Genomic DNA, 25,249 nt, shown 5'->3' with positions numbered 1-25,249 from the left:
AATGAATGTTAGCCAGAAAATGGCTAAACTGTGGGTTGACAGTCTTAGCTCATGTACACTGGGGCATAACAGTTCTATTTCTGCTAGACTTCTATTAATCCTCCAATTTCTACTATAACTAAAAGAGTGGGTAAAATGACTACTTAATGAAGCATCCCACTACAGAGTGTCCTCCAAATAGAAGTCTGCCTATTAAGTCTAGTGCCTGTTTTTCTGGATGTGTCCAGGGTCCTCAAGACCATCCCCCATGTTTGGGGATTTGCTGGAAGGACTCTTGGAACTCAAGTGTTTTTATAGCCAGATTTAGTACAGCAATGTAGTAAGGACCCACAGACAAGAAGATGACCACACAGGTGGAGTCTGGAGGAATCCACGTGTAGTCTTCCTTATGCTTCTGCTCCCAGGCGGGGTCACAAGAGCAAACTCGTCCCCCAGCACCAAAAATGCAGCACCATGTATGATGTTTCTATTCAGGGAAGCCCATTAGAGACTCAGTGCCTATTGGGAGATAGTCACATAGGCATCCTTGACCTAGCGTATACCAAAATTCCAGGCTCCCAGAAGGAAAGCAGGTGTTCTACATAATACCTGCAAGTGCACATTTATGCACAGTGTAGGCACATTGGGCCATCCTAACCATTTAGGGAATGTTTGATATAAACGTAGAGAACTGTTTCTAGCCCCAGACGCCAACGAAGGGCCAACTTTGCAAGCAGGCCTTTCTGAAGAGAGCCATCTCAGGCCTGCTATGTTGACTCTCTTCTGTGCTCTGGGCATCTTTTAACTGCCATGATGGGAGTTTGAGAAGCAGTCATGAGGGTGAGGTCGTATTTCTCCTGCAAGGATGTTCTCTGTTATTGGGATTCATAGCCTTTCCTCTTTTGCTTTGGAAGTGTCTGCTCCATTCTATCAGTGAAGCGCATGTTGTTAGCCCTATTAAAAGTGCAATATTAACTTTACTGAGGAGCGTGAGAATCAAGAAGAATGTGGTCAGTACAGGTTAAGTAAATTACAAGCCATGCAGCCTTATGTTACTGGATTAATTTGGCACAGGATGAACAGTCCCTCAAGACCCTGCCTTTGTTAACTTTCCAGTTGGTTGATTTCTCCTTGAGAGTGGCCCCAAAGGGTAGGAATCAGTTTTGTTAGCTTTATTTCTGTTTTCACCCTTAAGCTCTATTGAGTGCTGTCTTGGGACCCCACATTTTCTCATGGAGCAAGGTGCTGCCGTGTCTGTCCTGCCCTCTACGTCTGATCAAAACTTCCTCCTTGCTTTGACCTGGGCTTGGTCGTGTCTGGGTGACACTGATCCTCCTCAGAGCTACTGCCTCCTTTATTTATCTTCTGGATTTGTCTCTGAAAAAACTTTTTATAGAAAAGTTTTAAAAACTATCTGTGGCCTTCTGGCAGCATTTTTTAGGTGAACTTGGCATCTGGTATTAATGCCCTCTTCCTCCTCCCATGAGTTATCTCAAAATCATTATTTCTCCTCCTGCACATATTTGCAGAATTATTGTTTCTCTAATATCTTAAGTAGTCATACTCAAAGCACCTCCTAATCCATAGCAATTTAGGGGAAGGGTTTGATTTTTATTTTTGTTTGTGTCACATCTCTTGACCAAATAACGATGAATTCTATTGATCTTTATGCAATAGAGATACAAGTACCTAGAATTCTAGGGTAGAGTAAAACCTAATCACCTAAAGCTTTCTGAAGAGCTGTACTTCGTCTGGAATCTGTTTCAAAATTATCTGGGGATATAGATGAACTAAAATTGGTCATGAGTGAATGAGTGATGTAGCTAGGTGGTGTGTACATAGGAGTTCATTATGTTGTTCTTTTTACCTGTGTATATATCTGAAATTATTCATGATAAAAGTTAAATGATCTGATATTTGGTGTTGGCATCCTTTCTTTTATGCGATTCTCAATTCATTCAGCAAACATTTATTAAACTGCTACTCCATGCCTTGTACTATATGGATGGGAGCAAAAGATTAAGAAAAAAAAAAAGCAGGTCTAGTGTTCCAGAAGTCTAGCATTTAGTGAGAAAGACAACAGTGCAACTAACTATGACACAACGGAAATCTAGTAACATGTCCTGAAGGTTGTGTGTGTGAGTTTGGACCTATGAGAAGATAGTAGCAAGTAGAAGTAACCTTCTTTGTCCACAGGTTAAGACCATTTCTGTACTTGAAATACTAAATATACTAGGCATCACTTTGGGAATCAACTTAGTTGTTTTTCCAGAAGCTATTTACCTATTCCATTCATAGCAGTAAGCTAGGCCTGCAGGGGATATGATAGATCTATTTATGAAATGCAAGATTCCTCTTCCTAAGCATTCTAGTCTGCTTAGGGAAGAGGTTTGGCTCTAAAGGCATGGTGAGGACCTGGTCTTCCAGACACTGGCCAGCTCAAGTTCCTACAAACCGTGAATCAACCAGCCAACTCTGAGAGGGTAGGTAGTATTGGTTTGTCTGCAGTTTATAGGTTAATTCAAGAAACTGAAGCTTGGAGAGTTGAAATTAACATACCCAAGGTCACACAGCTTGCTTTATTCATTTACAGCCTGCCTTGTTCCAAAAAGGCTTTCAAGCAGTTAAGCCACATAGTTAGAAAGTTCCTTGTGGTCTTTCTACTGTCCCAAGAAAAACAAGACCATATTTTTTTCTTTTTAAGCTTAAATGATGCATGTGTTTCAGTCAATATTACTACATGGATAGCTCCAAGTTTAAATTGCACAAAAGTGCTTATGTATGTCTCTGTTGGAATGTGTGAGAGTAAGAAAGGAAATCTCTGTATTTGATTTCATAAAGTCATGAGCTTTATATAGTTGCTTGAGCCACACATGCCAGGGCCTGGTTGTGTGCACAAGAAAGTTCTTATTAATCATTGCACAGCTGGTGTGTTATTTGTCATCATTATTACTTATTCTTAATTACCAAAAGTGCACATGGGCTACAGACTGTAGATTGTGCCAAACCAAATCTCCAAAGTGGTTGGATTAATAGGTTTTGAGGAAGATTTATAATCCTTTGTAAATGATAGTAATTCTGTATATGTTCATATAAAGAAACAGTACACATCAGAAACTCACACAAAATCTGGATCATAATCTCCAGTATATTATTCTCAGTACACACCTCCTGTTCTCTTTAATTTGTTGCTGCATCAACTTTGCCTTTTTTGTGTATTGAAAATGGCATTTATTTATAGGCTAAGCCTTTTTTTAGGTAGTTGTTTTTCTTTCCCTACCTCAGCAGTAAGTAAAAGGGGAAACATTCTTTCTCCAGGGAAGGCTTCAAACACTTGATTTCTCTAGAATCATTTCTGTTTAGGTGGAAATGAGAGAAATGACCACTAAGAGGATTAGTCATAATTTTCAAAATTTAATGAAGGAATTAGGTCATTTGTGCTTAATGTGTTAATAAGCTCAGAGTAAGCTGTTCTTATTGATCGATTGATGTGGAAAGGTCCTTGGAGTAATAATTGTTTCTTGTGTGTAATCATTTTGTTCTGTGGTTCCTGCAGGACTGTTTCCTATAAGGCCGAGGGCCACAAACACATCCATAGTTGGACTTTTTTGGAAGTCTGCCGTGGCTTTATCCAAATTCCATGTAATGTAAAAGTAAACTCTTTTACTTGACTTTATTATTCAGATGAATCCAAGCTGTTGTAAATTGTTTCTAATTATTCATTGTTTCCCATTCTTGGCAACTCTCCTGTTCATTACTCTAGGTCAGTCATTTTATGTTTCATATTCCTTTGAGAATTTGATGAAGGATAACAATCTGACTTTCTGAAAAAAATACAAATGTGTATACACAATTTACATATGATTTTAGGGCATATACTAACACCCAAGTCTATAAGGGACCTCAGCTAGGAGCTGCTGCTTTGGTGAAGTAAACTTGGGTAATATAAAATAACTTAATAAAAATATGTGGCCCATTTACAGAATATGGAGACTGGAAAAGTTGTGAAGCTTATCAAGTTACAGGTTTCCATATGTGATAGTATATTACTTTTTACTTGTGTATTTACCAGTATTATTTATTGTCCAATTATTATCTAAAACAGATATTTGGAACACATGCTTTAAGATGGCAGAGTAAAGAAATATCTCAAAATCTTACAATATAAACCAAAAATAGATTGAAAGAAAGAAAAACACCTTGGTATCAGTCAAATGGAGGAAAAGGCTAGAGATCAGCAAATGGAGTTTCTAAAAACTGGCATCGACCGTCTGTGTTTTACTCCTAACTCGACCTTCCACAGACGCTGTGAGGGTCACAGGCATATGCAATCCTCAGAAATCCCCCTTTGGAGGGAGGTGGAGGAGATGGTTTGGGCATCCTTGGGTGAAGACAGGCAACTTCTACAAAGGTAGAAACTCCTTCTGACCACCCTGGTCTTCTGCCAGAGGAAGGAGGATAGCTGGGGTGTGACATCTCAGGGACTCCCTCTCAGAGACACCCTAGGATCAGTGATCTCCAGCACTAAACAGAAAGTCAGAAAGAAAACTTCAAAACCAAAACAAAATCAAAAAGAGCTCTTGCAAGAGAGGAAGATGGGAAAAGTGAGCTCTGAGAATAGAGTGGGGAGTGTCGTTTCCCACCCTGATAACTTCCAACATGAGTGCCTAGAAGTCATCATCTCTTACCTCGTCCATCTTCTGCCTAGAGAATGATAGGAGGTGGTTGATAAACTCTCCACCCAGGACAGAGACTCCTGGCCGGGAGCTGAAGGGCCAGGACCTCTGCTGGAATTTTGTACAGCCCAGGCAGGGGAGTGAATACTGACACGGTCATTTTGGCAAAACTACAGAGATGAGATCAACACCAGGCTGCATACAGCCCTGGCTGCATCTTTGACCTCCCCATACCCAGTGGTTATGGACTGAATTATGGCCACTCAAAATTCATGTGTTGAACTCCTAGCTTCCAATGTGACTCTGTTTGGAGATGGAATCTTTAAGGAGGTAATTAAGGTTAAATGAGGTCGTAAGGATGGGGCCCTAATCCAATAGGACTACTGTCCTTATAAGGAGAGGAAGAGGCACCAAGGATGTGCGTGTACAGAAGAAAGGTTGAAGAGGAAGAGACACCAAGGATGTGTGTGTACAGAAGAAAGGTTATGTGAGGACACAGCAAGAGGGAGCCATGTGCAAGCCAAGGAGAGAGGCCTCAGAAGAAACCAGCCATGCCGGCCACCTTAATCTTAATCCAGAACAGTGAGAAGATGGATTTCTTTGTTTAAGCCACCTAGCTGTGGTATTCTGTTGTGGCAATCCTAGCAGATTCATGCACCATTCTCTCAGGCTACAGAACTCTGGGCAGGCAAAACTAGTGCACAGAAGAAGAAAACAGACATCCAAAACATGGGAAGAGATTCAAGGAGATGTCACCCGTAGTGTAGTTGTGTGAATAGAAAGTGTTGACAAAGCTGCCCATTTAAAACATTCGTATAATTGAAATCAATCAACCAAAAATATCCAGTGTGGAGTCTATGGGAATGTATTGCAGCAGAAGGGGAAAAAAATGTAAACTGTAGATGAAGAATCTATTTTGGAAGAAATACTGAACTAAGGAAGAGAAGAAATGAACTTACTATAATTTATCTCTGTAGAAGAACTAAATATTTATTCAGTAAAATGGGAGTTCAAAAATAAAGTGATTAAATAGGATTTTTTTAAAGGCACATGCTGAGCTAAGAAAACAGATTTTGACACCTAAAACAACATTTCAAAACAAATGAACAAATTAAAAATGGAAATGAATAGAATCAAAAGTTAAAAAACAAATTACCATCATTGAAGAAACAGACACACGCAGTGAAAGGGGAAAAACAGATGAAGGCAGAGAAAACAGTAGACGTGGAGGGCAAAGATGACCCATTGCAAGGCATTATTGTCATGGAGTATACAAATGCATAGAACAAAAATAATTTTATTGATAAAACAGTAGAGAACTTTTTTCTGAATCATAGTGAGACCTTAATCTGATCAAAGAGTTCACTGAATTTCAGGAAATGTCAATTCTGACTTTTAAGTCATTCAGAATTATCCATATAGAGACATAATGTGGTTCAGTTATTGGATTTTGAGGAAAAATAAAACTTCCACTGGGAGGGTACATCTGGTTGCCTCATATTTTCCTACAGCAATTCAGAAGACAAGAAAGCAATGTTTGTAAGTGTTGAGTATCTATTGGTGGTTACAAAGAAAAATCCCAAATTTCAAAAGGCAGAGATAATGCAGACCAGTTTTTCTGATCCATAATACTCTAAATCCAGAAGTTAACAACAGTAATCGTAATAGAAGCAAAAAAAAAAAAAAAAGTCCCTGGTCATTTTGGAAATTTAAACACTCATGATTTGCGGATCAAAGTAGAGGTCAAAAAATTGTAGAATACCTAGAAAAATATTATGAAAAGAAGCATATCAAATCTTCAAGGATAGAGCAAAAATTATATTTTTATAATTTTATAATATAAAAAGTTTATAACCTTAAATGACTGGATAAACCAGAAAGAATGAAATAAGTTAAGCTTCTATTCACCCCCCTCCCTCCAAATTGGAAGAAAAGAATAAACATAAAAAAGTGTAATTAATTAGAAAAGAGAAAAAAGGGTGGGTTTTATAAATACCTCCTGTGTTTTTAGGGGATTGGGGAACATAAATAAAACAAACTATGGGCTAGACTAGTGAAGAAAAAAAGATTGGGGAGAAGGCTCACATATATAAATAGAAACAAATATGGGAATAATTGCAGATAACACAGTGCACAGAATTTAGAAAATCTGAATGAAATTAGTGAACTAATTTGAAAGAAATTGAGAAAATTTCTGAAGAGCTACCATCCATTCCCCAAAATGCACCAGGCTCAGATATGGTCACAGGTGAATTCTTCTAAACTTGAAGAAACAGTTAAATCTGTTGGTGTTTTACCTGGTCCAAAGGATAGTAAAGGAAAACTTCAAATTCTTTTTATGATGCCAGGAGGGCACTAATGCCAAAGCCTGTCAGTTTTACTTATGGATATTATGCGGAGATCTTAAATAATACATCAGCAAATAACAGCAGCACTTTAACAGTATAATATTTCAATCTCAGTTGAGTTCATCTCTGAAATACAAGGGTGGCTCAACATTAGGAAATACATTAGGAAATACATTAATATAATATACCATATTATTAAGTCAAAGAAGAAAATCTTTCAGCAGATGCCTAAAAGCACTTGATGAAGTTTATATAATTCGTAATAAAATACTTTAATAAAGCAGAAATTGTGGATACTTCCTTAAAATGATTCAAAATATTATTTTAACCCTTAAGTTAGTATTCTGTTTAATTGTTGAAATGCTTAAAATGTTGAAATCGTGACTCAGCTCATTAGTACTAATGAACTTTTGTCCTAGAATTACTAGACAAGAAAGGAGAGAGAAAAATAAGAGATGGTTTGAAAACTGGAAGGGGAAAGTTTTGCATTATTTAGAGATATAATTATATACATAGCCCAAGAGAACAGATTGAAAGACTATTAGATACACTAAAAGGATTCATTGGGATGAAGGATTAAAAGTAATTACCAAAATTGATAGCTTACTTATATACAACAAGAATCAGAAAATAGTGGGAGAATAGGCCCTATTATCAGTGTCATTTGAGAAGATAAATTACCTGAGTGTAAGCTTAACTTAAGAAAAGATAAATCATCCAGATGTAACCCTGAATCAAGAGATGAGGAACACCTATTTGAGGAAAGCTATTAAGTTCCATAACTTTGAGAGGAGGAAATAAATGGTCTTCCACACTGCTGGTGGGAGTACGAATTAGAGCAGCCTTTTCAAGACAGTTTGGCAGTGTCCAGCAAAGCTTAATGCACTCATGCTTGGAAGTCAATGTCTCTACTACAAAATACTCTATAGATATTCTCTCAAAAGTTTGCAAAAATGTAGAGCATCTTCACTGCCACATGTACCTCTTAGTGCAAAAGTCAGAAACAAATAGCCCTCATTGGTGGAGAAGAGGGTTAAATAAATTATGTGATGGCCATAAGAAGAAACACTTGGTAGCCCATTAAAAAGAATGAGGTCGATTTGTAAATACTGATACTGCTCGTGGTAGATAGACCCTAAGATGACCCCCAGTGATCCAGGCCCTTGAGTGCATGAGACCTGTGACTTAATTCCAATCAGTAGAATCAAAGATGATGGGATGTCTTTCCCATGATAGTTTTGTTATATAAGACTCCATTGGAGCAGACTGGAGAGAGAGGTTCTCTTACTGGCCTGGAAGAAGCAAGTAGCCTCGTTGTGAATTGCCTATGGAGAGCGCCGCTCAGCAGGGTACTGTAGTTGGTCTCTAGGAGCTGAGGCAGTCTCTAGCCCACAGTCAGTAAAAAATGAGAACCCTTAGTCCTACAACAAGAAGGAAGTGAATTCTGCCAAAAACTTGAATGAGCTTGGAAGCAGATTCATCCCCAGTTGAGCCTCCATAATGCAGGCTGGCTGACACCTTGATTACAGCCTTGTGAGCTGAAGACCTGAGCAAAGGACCCAGTTAAGCTGTGCCTGCACTCCTGACACGTGGAAACTTGGAGATAATTGATGACTTCCTTATATACAACAAGAATCAGAAAATACAATAATAGTAAACGTGTTGTTTTCAGCTGCTGAATTTGTTGCACAGCAATAGAGAGTGAATACATTTAAACTGCGTGATCTCCAGGACAATGGCATCCTGTCTCACTCTGAAATAAATTAAAAAATCTCAGGCCACTTCCTGATCCAACTTCCCATTCATACCCTCATGTATTACACTGCAGTCTCCCTGGCCGCCTTGATATTCCTCAAACATGCAAGACACATTTCTGCCTCAGGGTCTTGGCACGTATTCATTTATTCCCAGTGTCTACAACACTGCCTGTCCCATAGTAGGCATTCAATTAATATTTGAATGGATAGTTAAAAATTGAGGTGTGAAACTGTATCTCTACATGATTATTTGTGTGTTAAAATACATACATGAAGGCGTATGCATAGGCAACTTTTTTTATTTTCCTGGAAGAAATCAAAGAAACTATTGACAATGATTACCTTGGTGGGGAGGAGGGAACTCAGTATTTTTCCAATATTCTGTGTGTGTCAATATCATCATCAACAGTGTTATCAGAATAGGGAGATTATGGCCCATTTGTAGTTTTATTCTTTGACTTAAAGAATAAGCCAAATACCACATACTTACATTTATATTATAGAATAAATAAATATTATAATTCTGATTCTCAGAGCATGAAAGTATTTGTCAATTTGACTAATATGTTGGATAAACTGGAAATCGCTGGAGAGATCATGTTTCAGTTTGAAGAAACTTTTAACAGTGAGTCTGATTCTTTTTTGAGTTGGAGCATCTTACACTCTTCCACACCCTTCCTTTCTGATGAATGAAGCCGTTGTGTGGCCTTCGTGTCCTTAGATGACAAAAACTTGAAGCAGTGGTGAATGAAGTATTTGTATATATGATCAATTTAGCACATTATATTTATTGTGAAGTATTTATATCTTGAAGTTACTTTGGGAATGGTTATTTTGCTCATATTCAAACTATCATCTGTATACACATGACACAGATGAAGAAATGAAATAAGTGTGTCTCTGTGGCAGATGGCCAAAAAGTTTTTCACGCTCCTCCCATAGAGATATGAGGATCTCTGTCTCCTTCCTTTAAATCTGGGTGGACCTTGTAATTGCTTGGATCATTAGACTATGGCAGAAGTGATTCTTAACTATGACTTGAAGGGACTGACAACTTCCACTTCCTTCCACTTGGAACACTCTTTCTGGGAGATGTCAGCCTCCGTGTAAGAAGCCCAACCACGCTGAGACTGCCAAGCTGTGAGGAAGCCCATGCTCACCATGTAGAGAGGCTGTGTAAGGGAGGAGAGAGAGCTGCCAGCCCTAGCTGTGCAGCCTTCCAATCCCAGGCATCAGACATAAGAAAAAACAGCTTGGTCATCCCACACTCCAGCAGACAAAACTGAGGAACCCAGCTGACACCAAGACTGAGATTTCAGACGTATGGCCCTAGTCACTGTCCCAGCCATCTCCAGCCATTGGACTGACCCAGCTGAGGCTGATCCTTCCTGCTGTGCCATGCCTGAATTCCTGAGCCAGAAAATTACGAGCATAATAAAATGGCTGTTGTTTGACACTCCTAAGCTTTGGAGAGTTCTGTCACGCAGCAGTAAACAGAAGGAATTTCCCACTATTTCACTGAAAATGAATTTTGGTTTAGTGAATTCTATTTCCCTATTGACTTCCAGAGGAGTCTTCTTTTAGGTGGAAAAAGGAATATATTTGAAGGTTATATATTTAAAGAGCAACATGTTATCTGCATCTTTTCATGCAATAAAAATTCTAAAAATAAAAATACAGTGCAGGATCTGCAGATGGTTAATTCTCTTCTTCTCGTATTGTTCTCCCCATATCGATAGGAATTTTAGAGCTTTAGCCACCTGGCTAAGATTTCCACCCACCCTACCCTCCTCCCTCTCATCCTTCCCCGACACACAGACTTTACTTATCAATGGAACTCTCTGGCCTTTTTCAGAACAGTACCCAGTACTACTGTAGTGCCTGTATGGTTTTTTTGTTTGTTTGTTTTACATATTAGGATATAGGAAAATAAGTTTAAAATACGTGTAGGTGCTGTGGCTCTTAGTAAATTTCCAGGAGATTAACCATCATGCTCTTTGACAGTAATCTCTACCATGTCTGTGGAAGAATTAAAACTTTAGTATTTTGGGGGCCAAATAAGAACAACTTTATTTATGATGAATATATTTATGAAGTGGTAACAGTTTTTAAAGCCTTTTCATATACTTCTTAATATTTGACAGATTCTTCTTTGGGAAAGAGAAAACCAGAATAAAAGGAATATTAAGATGAGATTACTCCCTAGGCAGTCAGGACCACCCCTTTGGCACGTTAACCATGCACCGCAGATGTAATCAGAACCCAAAGTGTGGCCGACATGAGATAGGGAAAGAAGAGAGCTGCAAGATAAACATACAGTGTGTGTTTATCAGGAGTTGGGGAGAGGTTGCCCTGTCCTGCAGACCAGGGTGACAGGTCAGCTTGGCAGGCTTGCTTCTGTATTGAGAAGGGTGAATCACTTGGCTCAAATAGCTTGATGAGAATATCTTTTGGAGATGGGTATATATTTTCTTGCTTGATTCATGGCTCAACTATTTAAGCCCTGCGTGCAATGTTGGAAACTCTTTTGGAAGGCCTCTAGTCTTACCTCGTAAAACTCTGATGACATGAAACTCACTGTCTCCCAAATTAACTGCCCAAGAGTTGTGTAACTTCTACAATTCAGAAAGTTTTTTTCCCCTCATATTCAACTGACATATGCCTTCTTATATTCTCAACCCATTAGCCTTGGTTTTAACCTCTGGGCCAAATACAAGGTTAATCTCACTTCCACATGATAGTGTCTTCAGAATCTGAGAACTGGTAGGTACTGTGACCTATTGGATTTCAGTTGTTTGATTTCATTTTGAATTTCCCACCTTCGTGGTCACACTCCGTTGGAGACACTTCTGCTTCTCAGTGGCTCTCATATTGCAGAATGGAACGTGGTGCCCTAGTGTGGTCCAGTCAATAAGGAGTGCAGTTGGGATTAGCATCTTCCTCGTTCTAGGCGTGCTCTGTGTCTGTTAATCCTGTCTGAGATGTCATCAGCCTCCCAGTCATGACATGTGGTGGCCTCATCCTGGCTTTCCCATCCACGTTGCCTTTTTCCATGGCTGCTGCCGGGACGCATATTCCGCACGCTGTACTTGAGCAGCTACTTTTTTAAACTTGTCTAGGTATTGCCAGGTAGTTTTTTCTCTTGAGCTCTGTATTAATGGTCTGTTTGTTTCCAACCTTCTGAAAACTTCTTGGACACACTTCTTCCCAGGAAATTGTTCAGTATCTTTCCTAGTTTCTTGTCATCTGCTGATGAAGACCCAGCCATTGTAACAAATATTGAGCTAGAGCTCTGAGACATACTACTAGAAGTGTTTCTCTAGATTTTTAGCGGTGGATCTCCACCATGAGTGACTTTGCTCCCCAGGGGACATCTGGCAGTGTGTGGAGATATTTTTGATTGTCACAACTGGGGTGGGGTGCTACTGGGTTCTAGTGGGTAGAGGCCAGGGATGCTGCTAAACACGTACAGGGCAGTCCCTCCAACAACAATGAATTATCAGGCCCCAAATGTCAGTGGTGCTGAGGGTGAGAAGCCCTTGTCTAGATTAATGTAGTTCTCTTAAACGGTGTCTGGTGGGTATGATATTTTTAATTTTGTTAATCAGACTTATTCTATCAGCATCTAAGACAAGGATTCTCAAAGTGTGTACTCGGGGTCCCCTGAGACCCTTTCAGGGGTCTGTGAGGTCAAAGCTATTTTTATGATAATTGCCTTGTTCAGTCTCATTCTTTTACAATTGGGGAGTGGAGTTTTACAGACATCTGATGTTTGGACAGATTGAATGCAGAAGCAGATATGAGAACCCAACTGTCTTCTTTAAATCTGAAATTAAAAAGATTTTCAAAATGTGAAACAATGCCATTCTTCTCACTAAATTATTTTTGTTTTGGAAAACAGTTATTTTTTCATAAAAACATTATTTATGTTAATATGTAGTGGGTTAATTTTTTAATCAACTAATATGTATTTTTCAACATTTAAAATTTCAGTTTTTATTTCTAACACTAAGAATATTGATAAATATAATCCACACAGACAGAAGGTCTTTGGGATCCTAATAATTTTTAAGAGTATAAAGAGGTCCTGAGATGAATTTTAAGAACCTCTGACTAGGCTATATTGCTTCATTTTGTGTACAAGGATATCATATCATGAGTGACAATTTTAAAGTCCTTGTTAGAATCTAGATGTGCAGAATTTTGGTATGTTTCCCAACTTGAAAGCCCTGGACTAAAGGAAATTAATTGGCATGGTCCTGGTTAACCTGTGGTAGTTTCTGGTTATTCTTTTCTGCTTTTCCAGGTGATCACCATTCCTTTAGTAATCGATCTGGAGGCTAATTTGGGATCTCCATGTAGTCAGAAGGATTTCCTCAGTTTCAGTCCCCTTTCCTCATTCATGTGTACCCTTTTTTTTCTTTCCTGAGGAATTTTAGCCCTGAGCTAACGTCTGTGCCAGTCTTCCTCTATTTTGCTTGTAGGTCACTGCCACAGCATGGCTGGCGAGTGCTGTAGATCTGTGCCTGGGATCTGAACCTGGGCTACTAAAGTGGAACATGCTGAACTCAACCATTATGCCACGGGGCCAGCCCCTCATGTGTACCATTTTTTGTGGCAGAATTTGTATTAAATTTTTGAAAATGTCTTTGGTCCTTTGAGCTGACTTTCCTTTTAGGTCCTCAAGTGATGGAAGCATTTGTAACTTTGTGCCAAATATTTGGAAGTCTGCTTTCATGAAACCTAAGTCTGGTATCTGAATAAGAGATGGTGCTCTTCCTTAGAGTGAATATGTGGCTTAAGTCCTGAACTTTTTGAAATTATATTTTATATGGTTAACTAACTCAAAACTCCATGGATGTCTGTGATTGGTCTTGATCATATGGATACAGTGTTTAGATATGTTTGCCTCTACCTTTTCTTTTCTTTCTTTTTTCTTTTTATTTTTTTGTGAGGAAGATCAGCCCTTAGCTACCATCCATGCTAATCCTCCTCTTTTTGCTGAGGAAGACCGGCTCTGAGCTGACATCTATTGCCAATCCTCCTCCTCCCCCCCCCAAGGCCCCAGTAGATAGTTGTATGTCATAGTTGGATGCCTCTACCTTTTCATTCTGCCCTGAAAATGGAGGGAGAATAAAGTCCTGTCCTAACGAAGCATGTGAAGAATATAGTGTTTGAAGTGTGCATTGACTTGTGTTAATAACGTGTTGTTTGAAATGCTGGAATGATCTGGTCTGGTGCAACCCTTTTAGCTGCATCAGGAAGCTGAGGCCTAGGGAGGTTAAGTTACTCCTGCAAGGTCACAATGCATTTTAATAGCAAGGAACATTATTACTTAACTTATGACCTTGGTGCCCTTTACTAGTAATATGATTGGGCATAAGTTGTTTAATCTCTGAGCATCTGCTTCCTCATCTATATCATTAAAATCAAAATAGCACTCTTGTAGGATTGTTGATATTAATTTACATAATACTTTTTCAGATTTTTCTTCTGAAAAATTTCAGATCCACAGAGAGGTTGCAGCAATAATACAAAAGACATTTGTATACCCTAAACCCTATACAATATAATTATACTATTATTGCTATTGTTGTTGAACCATTTGAGACTAACTTCCCTTACATCATGACCCCTCATTTCCAAATACTTCATCACATGTCTTCTAAAAACAGGGACAAATTCAGGAAGTTTGACCCTAACACTATACTTTTATTTAATATATTGTGACTGTAAGTGTGGTCCGTAGTCCAGCAAGTTGACACTAACTGGGAATTGGTTAGAAATGAGAATCTGCATTTTAACAAGACCTCCAGGTGATTTATATTTGCATAGATGTTCGAGAAGCACTGGTCTAATGGGTAGTCCATATTCATACTTCACCAGTTGTGAAATGATACCTTTTATAGAAAAATTTCCCCCAATGCAGGGTCCAATCCAGTATCATGCATTGTATGTAATAATTATCATGTCTCTTTAGTCTGTTTTAATTTAGAATAGTTCCTCAGTCTTTATCTTTCATGATACTGGTACTTTTGAAGAGTATAGTTGTTCTGTAAAATGATCTTTGACTCTTCATGATTAGATTCAGGTTATGTATTTTTGGGAGGTAGATAAATGCTGTTGATTCTTCTAAGTGCATCAACTGGGAAGTCTTGAATGGCAGGGGGCTGGCATCATCTGAAGGCTTCTGTACTTACAGCTGGTGCCTGGGCTGGGGTGACGCAGAGGCTGGGCTGCCATGGGATTGTTGAGCAGAGCCTCCTACACAAGCCTCTCCACATAGCTTGGGCTTCCTCAGACAGCATCGCAGCCTCAGGGTTCTGAGTGAGTGTTCCAGCCAACAAGGCAGAGACTGTATGTCTTTAATGATCTAGCATCAGACGTCATATAGCATCACTAATGTGTGCACTGTTGGTTGATGTGGTCAGGAGCCTGCCTGCCCAGGTGCAAGGGGTGGGGACACAGACACTACTTCTTGATGGAAGGAGTGTCAAAGAATTTTTGTGGCCATGTTGTAAAACTGCTATGAGTGGTGACTGCCAGATTTCTCAATTATAAAAGCACCTTTTTCTCTTCGTAATGATGGTAATCCATTAGGAGATACCCTGAGAATATGTAAGAATCCAGTTCCCTGGCAGACTTTTACTCTTGAGTGTTAGCATTCATTCATGGCTTCTTTTTGAGTTGGGGTTTAAATTACATAAAAACCTTAAACATAATGTGCTGATCTTGCAGTAAGTAAACATATAATGATAATAGACAGTGTTGGATTCTTGAAATCTTCCTGTGACAAAGATAAGCATGGATGACCCGGTTTGACAGATGCTAACATTTCATACTGATGTACATGCCAAACACTTGATGGTTAGAATGTCAACAGCAGTACAGATGAAGGAGTTCTGCTCTCCTCTGTGTGTGGTTCTATGGCTATCTTATCTTGACTGTTCTCTCACCTTCCAATTAAAGGAATACGCTTAGAGCCTCATTGCGCCATTTACCATGATTGGAAACACTGGTGTCGGAGCTGGTCCTAAATGAAGGGAGATCAGTTGAAGGATATCCCTTTTGCACTTCAAACACAGCTACTATACCTGAGAGCTAGCAAGTTCCAAACTGATGTGTAATTCAAGAATCTAAGCATTAACCTTTTGAGACTTTCTTTTTAAGATGCCGGAACTAGGTGAGGATTATGCTTTCATCCTGTTTGAGATGATTAAAACAAACTGTACAGTGCACACTGAAGGAGAAGCTGGCGTCGGCCTCCAGTGTCTGTGGCCTTCATGTAGACTTGAGTTGGCAGGGGGGAGGGTCTAAACATTGGGCTGTTTGGAATGTTCTTAAAATGTATGCATGAATATTTTCTAAACCCCTAATTAAAAACATTTCAATTGGAAGGTAAAATCTAGCTGTGTCCCAATGTGTTTAGGAGTTGAATCTTGCCCCAAATTTACTCCTAACAGATGTATATACCAGAGGTCATCTCTCCCTTATAACTAGGGACTCAATACTGGTAAATTCTAGGAGGCTGAGGTCCTCAAATAGTTGTACTGATGTATTGACTTCTAAAATGAGACAAATGTTGCATGGGAAGAAAAAAATTCTGAAGAATAGTCATCAAAATTTTAACAGAAATGTTTCTGTGTGTGGGATGGTGGGTGGTTTTTATCTTCTTTAAAGAGCTTTTTTTGTGTGTTTACCAGAATTTTTACAAGGAATGTAATATGTATTAGTTATCACTTTTGTAACATGAATAAATTGTAATATGAAAAAAAAACTTATCAATAAAAAATGAAAACCAAACTATTCCCATAAATTTTAGGAGCAGTGATTAAATATGAAGGCTGATAAACAACCCCCCACCACCACCATGCAGCTTCTCATAAAGTACCACCATTGACCACCTTCAAAATATGGTTTTGCTTAGGCAGTTTATTATTATGAGAGCTAAAATGAGAAAAAAAAAGTGTGTTGCATTATCTCTTAAATATGTAGGCCCTGCCTGGGGCATACATAGTTGGAAAAGGTTTTAGATGATTATGATAAATATAATCATATACACACCTTCAGGAGATGTTTTCTTCACTATGATTAAAATTCATACTTTTTTTTTTTGGAGAATTAATAGGTCCGTGGCTTATTTTTTTCTTTCTAGGGAAATAGTCATTCCTGCCTACCCAAATGACTAGGGGTCATGGCTTGTATTCCAAAAGAAAAATGTCATTCACCTTGAAAATTTCATAAGATGATGAGTCAGATAGTTCTAAACGTGTTTACTTATATTCAGTTTAACGTTTCATAGGTAACGCTGAGGGAGGGTCCTGCTTTTTGTCATGGCCAGAGCTAGCCCTGGGTGGGGGAGGCCTCTCCTTGTGGATCCCCAGGCTTGTGGAGACTGCAAATGGTAGGCTTCCTGTGGTCTGATCCTCTGTGCTGCTGTTAGGACCAAGTGATTTCTGAGAGAGATTTGAGTCCTGGAAAGATGAAGGTGAAAAAGAGAGAAGAAAAAGAACCTTGGGGAAAGTTGTACATCAAAATTGGAGGAGGAGGAGGAAGAGAAAAAACAAAGGAATATCATGATGGAGTATGCCTTACTGTTCACATAGAGTATCTGTATATTTCCTTGGTATTCTAGGCTTTTATTGCTGAAATGTACACTTTTTGTTTGCATGTGAGCAAAAGACACATTGATTGAAAAAAAAATTCTAACTAAGCACTGGCATTTTATCCATGAAGAATATTTGTAGATATTTGGGTAATGAAAGTCAGAGTTACAGCTGTGTTTGGGAAAGTGTTTCCTTCTGACTTTGGAGAGTGTATGCTTGAGTTTCCCAAATGTTTGCAGGTGCAAATTGATAAAACTGCACCTGGAGTGTTTTTAAAGGTTTGCAAACCAGAAAACAACATTTTATTACTGAGAGTATATGTTCGCACCATGAATCTAAGGGTGATGCAACTTTGGCTTAATCAGGAGAGGTTCACCTTATGACTTGATTGGAGAGAAAGTTACTTAGTGAGCATATGAAAATTTCTTTAATGCCATTTGGTTCCCAATATGTTATCAAAGTTACTTATTATTATTATTACCTCTATTGGTCTTTGTTGAACATGTAGTGAATCCAGGGCACTGATGTTGCATCCACAGTTTATGCCACTGAAAATGCCTGTGGTTTGGGGTAGGTAGTTTTGGGATATGCTCTGGTTTTACAAAGTCTGCTTGATAAAAGTTGTCATTTATAAAACCTTGAAGTCAAATCAAAGTCACTTATGTATTCCTTTATTTAGTGCATAGAGTACTGCAGAAATTAATGTGGTGTGCGCCAATAGGACTTGGGAAGGGGGTCTGAAAATGTCTCCTAAAATTAAAGCTAAAAGCTTAGAAAGAAAAACAGGAACTGTGCCAATTTGGTAAATTCTAAAAAGTACGATTTTTGCTTTTTTCTTCTAGTTATAAACTAAATTGAAGTTATTTTTCAAAAAGCTTGAGGTAAGTCAGGGCCACAGTCAGAGCCTGAGCCCGCAGGATGAACAACCACTGGAATGGGACTGTCTCCTGCCCCCTTCTTCCCTTCCATTCTTCCTGGCTGCCCTTCTCTTTTTTTTGGTGAGGAAGATTGGCCCTGAGCTAACATCTGTTGCTAACCTTCCTCTTTTTGCTTGAGGAAGATTGTCATTGAGCTAATATCTGTGCCAATCTTCCTTTATTTTGTATGTGGGATGCTGCCACAGCATGGCTTGACGAGTGGTGTGTAGGTCTGCGCCCAGGATCTGAACCCGTGAACCCCGGGCCTCCGAAGTGGAGGGTGCAAACTTAACCACTATGCCACCAGGCTGGCCTCGGCTGCCCTTCTTATTCTCTCCTGTGACAATGGAAAGGGCCTCTGCTGACAGGTAGCGGCGGGATTACAAACAAGACCCTATAACATGCTCCAGTGTCAGCCTCACGGATCTCGGTATATCAGATAATGCATATGAAAGGTCTTTGAGGAATTTAACCTACTGAGCAAAATCTCCACTGATGAAGAAGTACATGCATGAAGAATAGTCTGTTGGAGAGAAGGGGTCAGAGCCAGCAAGATGGGAAATAGCAGTGGGGCGTTGATATCTTGGTCTGGCAATAAAGCCTGAGTCTGCCACTAATTAGTGGTGTGAATATGAGCAAATCTTGAAACACAGGGGCCTCAGTTTTTCAACTGTGAAATAAAGGGGTTGACCTAAGTGACAAGCAGGATACTTTTCAGCTCTGAGATTCTGAGTTTTAATGAACCAGAACAAACATGAAGCCTTAGAATATTTCCACCGTCAAGCCTAAACCCAACTGGTATTTCACTCTCAGTCCATATTATCAATTCTAGTTAAGTTTTCTATACAAGACCCATATTTAGTCACAAAGTAGTGGTGATTTAAGGACAGACAGCTGGAAAGTTTTCGGGATTCTCTGTGTATTGTTCACGTGGTAGCTAAACTCGGAAGTTGTGTTGTAGATGGAACTTCAGGCTACCTTGGAGCCAACTTAGAGTCATAAAACCCCAAGGTGATGAGTGTTTGTCTAAACACACCATAGACTCTGACACTGAAAGTAATATTTGGCTATTTTGTAGTGATTTATTTTAGAAAGAAGATTGGAAATTTTATTTTTTTTCCTCCTTTTATGTTAAATGTTTACTAAGGAGAACATGCATGGATTTCTAACTGTCTTCTGGCTATACCTCTGTCTGTTGAGGATGGATGTAGTTATGTGAGATATGACATCAACAAAGAGAATGTAATATGAATGGGGCTTACTATGACTAGGTAACATTGGAGGGAGAGGAGCATGGTGACCAAAACGTGCACACTGGAATCAGGAAATCTGGGCTCAAATCTTTGTAAGTCAAGCACTTGGCATAATGTCAGGCACACTGCAAGTACCCAAGAGTTGCAGCTGTTATTATTCAAGATGATAGGAATATACAAACATATTAGTAATCTTCTTATAATAAAGACTCTTCTGTAGAAATATCTTTTTAAAAAAGAGTTGCTTCATCCCCCTTAATTTCCTTTAACCATAGTATTTGTTAATTCAGCTGAGTCAAATGCTGCAGGTTTGCATTGGGCACTAAAGCAACATTTTCAGAGACCATCCTTATTGCCTCTTATCTGCCAAGTATTTTTGGCAGAGGTGGCCCAGTCATTTCCACACGTGGCCCCTGGAAGCAGAGCATGAAGGACTTGGGGAGGTATTTATATGTGCGGCTGAGTCCCATGGGCATAAACATCCAGTTTGTTGAGTCTGAGGCATCTGTGACTGAGTGGTAGTGCCAGACTTATGTTTGTGCTAGCACTCTTGGGAGACCTGAATAAGTGCTTATTTACCTGACACGCCTACACGTGGAGTTTTGTTTTTTGTCATTGGGTTGTTTGGTTTGAGTTTTTCTTATGTTGTAAATGTGTAGTGCAGTGAAGAAATTTTCTATCCTGAAAAAAATAAGTTTTCAGTAGACTTGATCTCTTAGTATGGCTTAAGATGAGTTTGTCTGCCCTAGAACAAAGGTAACATGATGCTAGGGAAGTGAGTAGTGTCAAAAGATTTTGGAAAGAGACCTGGGCCGTAGAGGAATTTGCATCAGTGCAGTGGTTCTAGAATTGGAAAATCAATGTTATATTTAAAGATGACACACATCTTGGCTATATAGAACAAGATAAGCTACATTTTAACTTCTAGAATCAGATTGCCAAAAAATAGGACACAATTTTAAAGTAAATAATTTACTATTTCCTCCTCTTCTAAATGAAATAAAATATCCTTCTAAGTCATTTCCAGTGCTTCAGAGAGAACCATGAGAGCATAGCTTTGTAGCTTAAAAAGAAATTGAGAACTGAGGCTAGTGCATTGGCTGGTAAGGTAAATGCGTATAAAAGGTAATGCATTCTAGAGACATCTAGGAGGGCATAGCACAATGACGGTGAATATGTATAGACATTCTCCAGTTGTACTCTTTCTGAACAGATGTAGAATAGTATAATTGTTGATTTTTTTTTTTCCCCTAAGAATTAAATTTTGTTTGTTTTTTAAACTGGCAACGGGCTTTGGAATCAGAGTTGGGAGTTAAGATACCAGTTCTGCCATTTTCAAACTGTGGAGATTTGGACTAATTGTTTAATCTTTGAGCTTTTATCATTTTAAAATGTGGTGAACAATACTTAACTTCAAAGGTTGTTGAGAATATTAAAGTGCTTTGCAGAAAGCCTACCACCTAGTAGGTGTTTATTAAATGTTAAATGTATTCAGTGAAAGAGGAAGTAATTTAAATTTAACATTTCAGTGCTGAAGCACAGAAATAAATATACAAAACCATTGTGTGATTCTGGGTGATTTGGGCATTCTGATAAGGGGCTCTATTTGTTGCTGGATGAGCTTTTTCCACAAACACTTTAGAATAACAACCTTTAGAATGACTAAACACTGAATTTGAGGAGTATTCAAGACCTCAAGAAATTAGTGATTGAGTAGAGTAATGAGGGTCTGCATCCATTTTTATTGTCATTATTTACCTGATGTGATCATATTAGAAATACTAGTAGCTACTGTTTATTTCTGGTTACTGTGTGTCAAGTGCTGTACTAAACATTTTATAAACTTTATCTCATTTAATCCCTGTAGTAACTTGAGATGTAGATATCATGGCCCTCATTATACAGAGGAGAAAACCAGGTACACTGTTCTGGTAATATGTCTAAGCTTCCGTAGCTGGAAGACTTAGATGCCAGGGTAGTGGCTTCTCAAGTTAAGATCTGTGCTTTCGTACTACCTAATCTGGGTGATAAGTTAGCTCTTTGAAATGCTAATACAACATAGAGTTTATTGAGGGTGTGGTTGGTCTTTAGAATCTTTGAAACATTTTATGCCTCATTAGGAGTTGGGAAGGTCCAGGAATTGATTGCATATGTCCAGTGCCAGTTTTCCTGGTGTTTTGATTTGGAATTTTGGTCCATCCAAGACAAGTATAGAAAGCTGTGGAATGACTATCTAAATAGCTGTTTCTCAGCCTCGGCTACACAAAAGAATCAGCTGGGGAGCTTTAAAATGCAAACCAGAGGGGAAAAACCCCCAAAGCCCAGTCCCCCTTTCTAGATATTCTCCCCACCACACACACAAGTTTTATTGAGATATAATTGACATATAACATTGTATTAGTTTAAGGTATAGAACATAATGATTTGATATATGTATAGATTGCAAGATGATCACCATAGTAAGTTTAGTTAGCATCCATCACCTCACATAGCTACAAATTTTTTTTTCTTGTGATGGGAACTTTTAAGATCTGTTCTCTTAGCAACTTTCAAATATACAATACAGTATTGTTAACTATAGTCACCGTGCTGTATGTTACGTCCCCAGAACTTATTTATCTTATAACTGGAAGAAGTTTGTACCTTGTGACCACCTTCACCCATTTTCCCCTCCCCGACCCCATGCCTCTGGCAACCACCAATCTGTTGTCTGTTTCTCTGAGTCTGAGTTTTTTAGATTCCATATATAAGTGAGATCATAAAGTATTGTCTGTCTCTGTTTGACTTAGCACAGTGCCCTCAAGGTCCACCCATGTTGTCACATATGGCAGGATTTCCTTCTTTTTTATGGCTGAATAAAATTCTCCCAGATATTCGGATGTGAACTAAACAATGCCTGAGGTCTTCTAGAGGCCCAGCCCTGGGATGTCTCAGATCAGTCCCCTGGGAACATTGGGGTCACACTCCTGGGTCTCGTTTTGCTTGGTAGTCTGGCTCTGCAGATTGGGGCTGCCCCCATGCCTCACTCCCACACCGCTACACACCCTGTCACCCTGAGGTGGAGGAAGAGGAAGAGGAGGAGGAGAAACAGTTGTCAGCATCTGTACCATTCCAGTCAGTGTGATCTTCCAGGAAGGCCTGCTGGGGAGGTTATCAGCTATGCAGTGCCAGTTCTTGGGATATAACTTTTCCACTGTTTATTTAGGCTTTGGGTGTATTGGCTCACTGTCTTGTTTGGTTTCCTATTTCAGTGATATCCCAGAGGCACTTGCCATATTTGTAAAGATCAAACATAAGTAAGTCAAGGAGCTATTCCAAATGCCAGTCACACACAGGTGCTATTTCCTTTCAATGGAATTAAGTTTTCCCATCTTCTCTTCTTCACCATTGTCATACTCTAACTTCTCTACTGTTCTGCCATTCCACAACCTGCTGTAATTTGAACAATGACAGACGGCAGTAAATCCAGCTGCGGACAATACTCTAGACAGCTGAGGATTTTTTTAAGGCAGATAAGTAGTTTGCTATTTACCACAGTGCCCTATTGGAACACAGATTCTGTGGAAATATGGTGTTAGCAGGTTACCAGTTGGAGCACTAAATTAAAATTTCACTAGCAAATATTTGTTCACGGTAACTTAAATCATTTTTTATTCCATTTACACATGAGGGGGCAGTGTGGTACTATAAAGTAAATGCTCTGTTGAAATTGTTTATTTTTATTGGTATATAATAGTTTTCAGGTGAGAACTTTCAGACTGCGATTATAACTCCGACATAGTTGTTAGTTGTTTAATGTGATACATGTATGTAAGTGTTACTCTCGCTCGTATATACAGGTCATGTGCTCATTTTTAGTCAAATGCATAAATAATAATTCCCTTGCAACAGTGGGGCTTTCATGCAGTGCCTTTTATTGTGAGTTTTATATTTATGTTTTGTTTAATGCTAGCTGGCTTTCTTCCTGTTTTCTGTTTCACCTGAGGAACGTCAGCCCTCTGGAGATGCGGTGTCTCTAAATATTTTATTTTATGATTTCATTGAAGGCTGACAGATCTCCAGTGTTGTTGGGGACAGGAAGCCTCTGAACTCAGGTCTTGGCAACTCTGGAAGGTCTATTATAAATCACCTCTGTATGATGTGCTTCCCTTGTGGCACAGATTGCTTTTCTCAAAAGAAAACAAAATTGCTAAGCAAAGAAGGAGTACATTTTAGTTAATGTTATTGCTGCTATATGAATGACACTGTAGATAATCAAGGTGCTAATAGTCTAGCTTTCACAATGCACGGGAAATTATTAGGAGAACTTGCAGGGTATTAAATGAATTGATAAAAATCTACAAAACATTTTATGAAAAATGTACATGGGAATCTGAAAGGTAATTTCATAAGCACAAGCTATTTTTAAATGTGTAAAAACTATTTGCAGTCATGTGTTTCTGTTTATGTAGTTTGAAGAAATTTGAGACCAGCATTTTGGCATAAATATAACCCTGTATGAAATTTAATGAGATATTTGTTTTTAAAGTTTTATCCTGGCTTCCTTTGTGGATGGAGAGCTGTGCTATTGTCTACACCTGGTAAAGATAATTATGTGGTTGTTTAGTTTGGGAATGAATTTATTTTGAAATATAATAATTTGATGTTGCTTTTCCTTAATTTTAATGAGAAATTTTATTTTGAAATCTTCCGTTAAAAAATAAATAACAGGCTTATGACCTATACCCCAAATTTGAAGGAATGGATTTTTGGCTCCAGTGTGTTTTGGATGAACTCCAAATCAAATGTTATTTGATACCGATTTACTGTTGAAATACACAGGTTTCTGTTCATGAGAAACAATTAATGTCCTTTATGCTTTGATGGCAGATTTTTAGGACCCTGCCTGATGCCACATTCCCTGAGCCAATCTCCCTGTCAGCATCACCCCCAAATGCTCCACCAAGGCAATCGAAGAGACAAGGCCAGAGGACTAAGAGACCTGTGGCTGTATATAATCTCTGTCTTGAGCTGGAAGATGGTAAGATGTTAATTATATTTTTCTGCTTGACAGTGTGTTGAGGAGGGATATGGCATATCATATGTCCCAGGGGAGGCCTTGGTTTTCTATCTTTTGTGTTTTAATTTCTTTTCTCCTTAAGATTATCATTTTTTGAGATTAGCAGGGAAAAGCTTTCTTGTCAGGGAGAGAATGCAAGTTTCAGTTCTGTGTTTGTCTTTGTTATGCATGGTTCTTTTTTTATTTTTAAAAGACAGCTTAAATTTCTTTTTTGGGAGACTTGTGTGACCTCCTGTGAGATTACATAACCCTGAGACAAATGGAAGGGGAACTAAAATTAAAGCAGATCTTTTATGAGAGGAGCAGATAGAGTCTAATGTTAAATGCATCTAGATTAAAGGCACAGTTCACTGTTGCACTGCAGTTTATGGCTCCTATATCATACTTGCCGTGTTTTTCTGACTTTTTCATAAGGCAAGTATCTCATCATATGGCAAGGGTGGCAAATTGACTTGTATTTGGGGGCCAGGCTGAGTGAACGGAGCTGCAGTGGGACTCTGGCAAATGGAAGTTCTCACGTCCCATCCAGGCTACCATGTTCCAGCTAATTTTTGTCAAGTGGCCACGTTGTCTCAGTGTTGCCAGATTGCCTAGTTTTTAAAGAGAGCCTGGAAATTTGAATTTTAAACACTGATCCCTGCAAAACAAGACTGT

At 38.8% G+C, this 25,249-nt stretch overlaps 1 protein-coding gene across 3 annotated transcripts in view; it reads left to right on the top strand.

Moving 5' to 3' along the window:
* ARHGAP10 (Rho GTPase activating protein 10) overlaps positions 1–25,249 on the top strand; it is a 291,557-nt gene that overhangs the window by 210,226 nt on the left and 56,082 nt on the right. For all 3 annotated transcript variants that reach the window (XM_087437555.1, XM_004420900.3, XM_087437556.1), the window contains exon 19: positions 24,406–24,556. In XM_087437555.1, the coding sequence (XP_087293681.1) occupies positions 24,406–24,556 (151 nt within the window). The remainder of the gene's footprint in view (positions 1–24,405; positions 24,557–25,249) is intronic.

The sequence above is a fragment of the Ceratotherium simum genome, chromosome 12 (genome assembly GCF_057802395.1).
Source record: "Ceratotherium simum simum isolate JZ-2026a chromosome 12, ASM5780239v1, whole genome shotgun sequence".
NCBI classification, from domain to species: Eukaryota; Metazoa; Chordata; class Mammalia; order Perissodactyla; family Rhinocerotidae; genus Ceratotherium; species Ceratotherium simum.
This window is presented reverse-complemented; position numbering and strand designations above follow the sequence as displayed.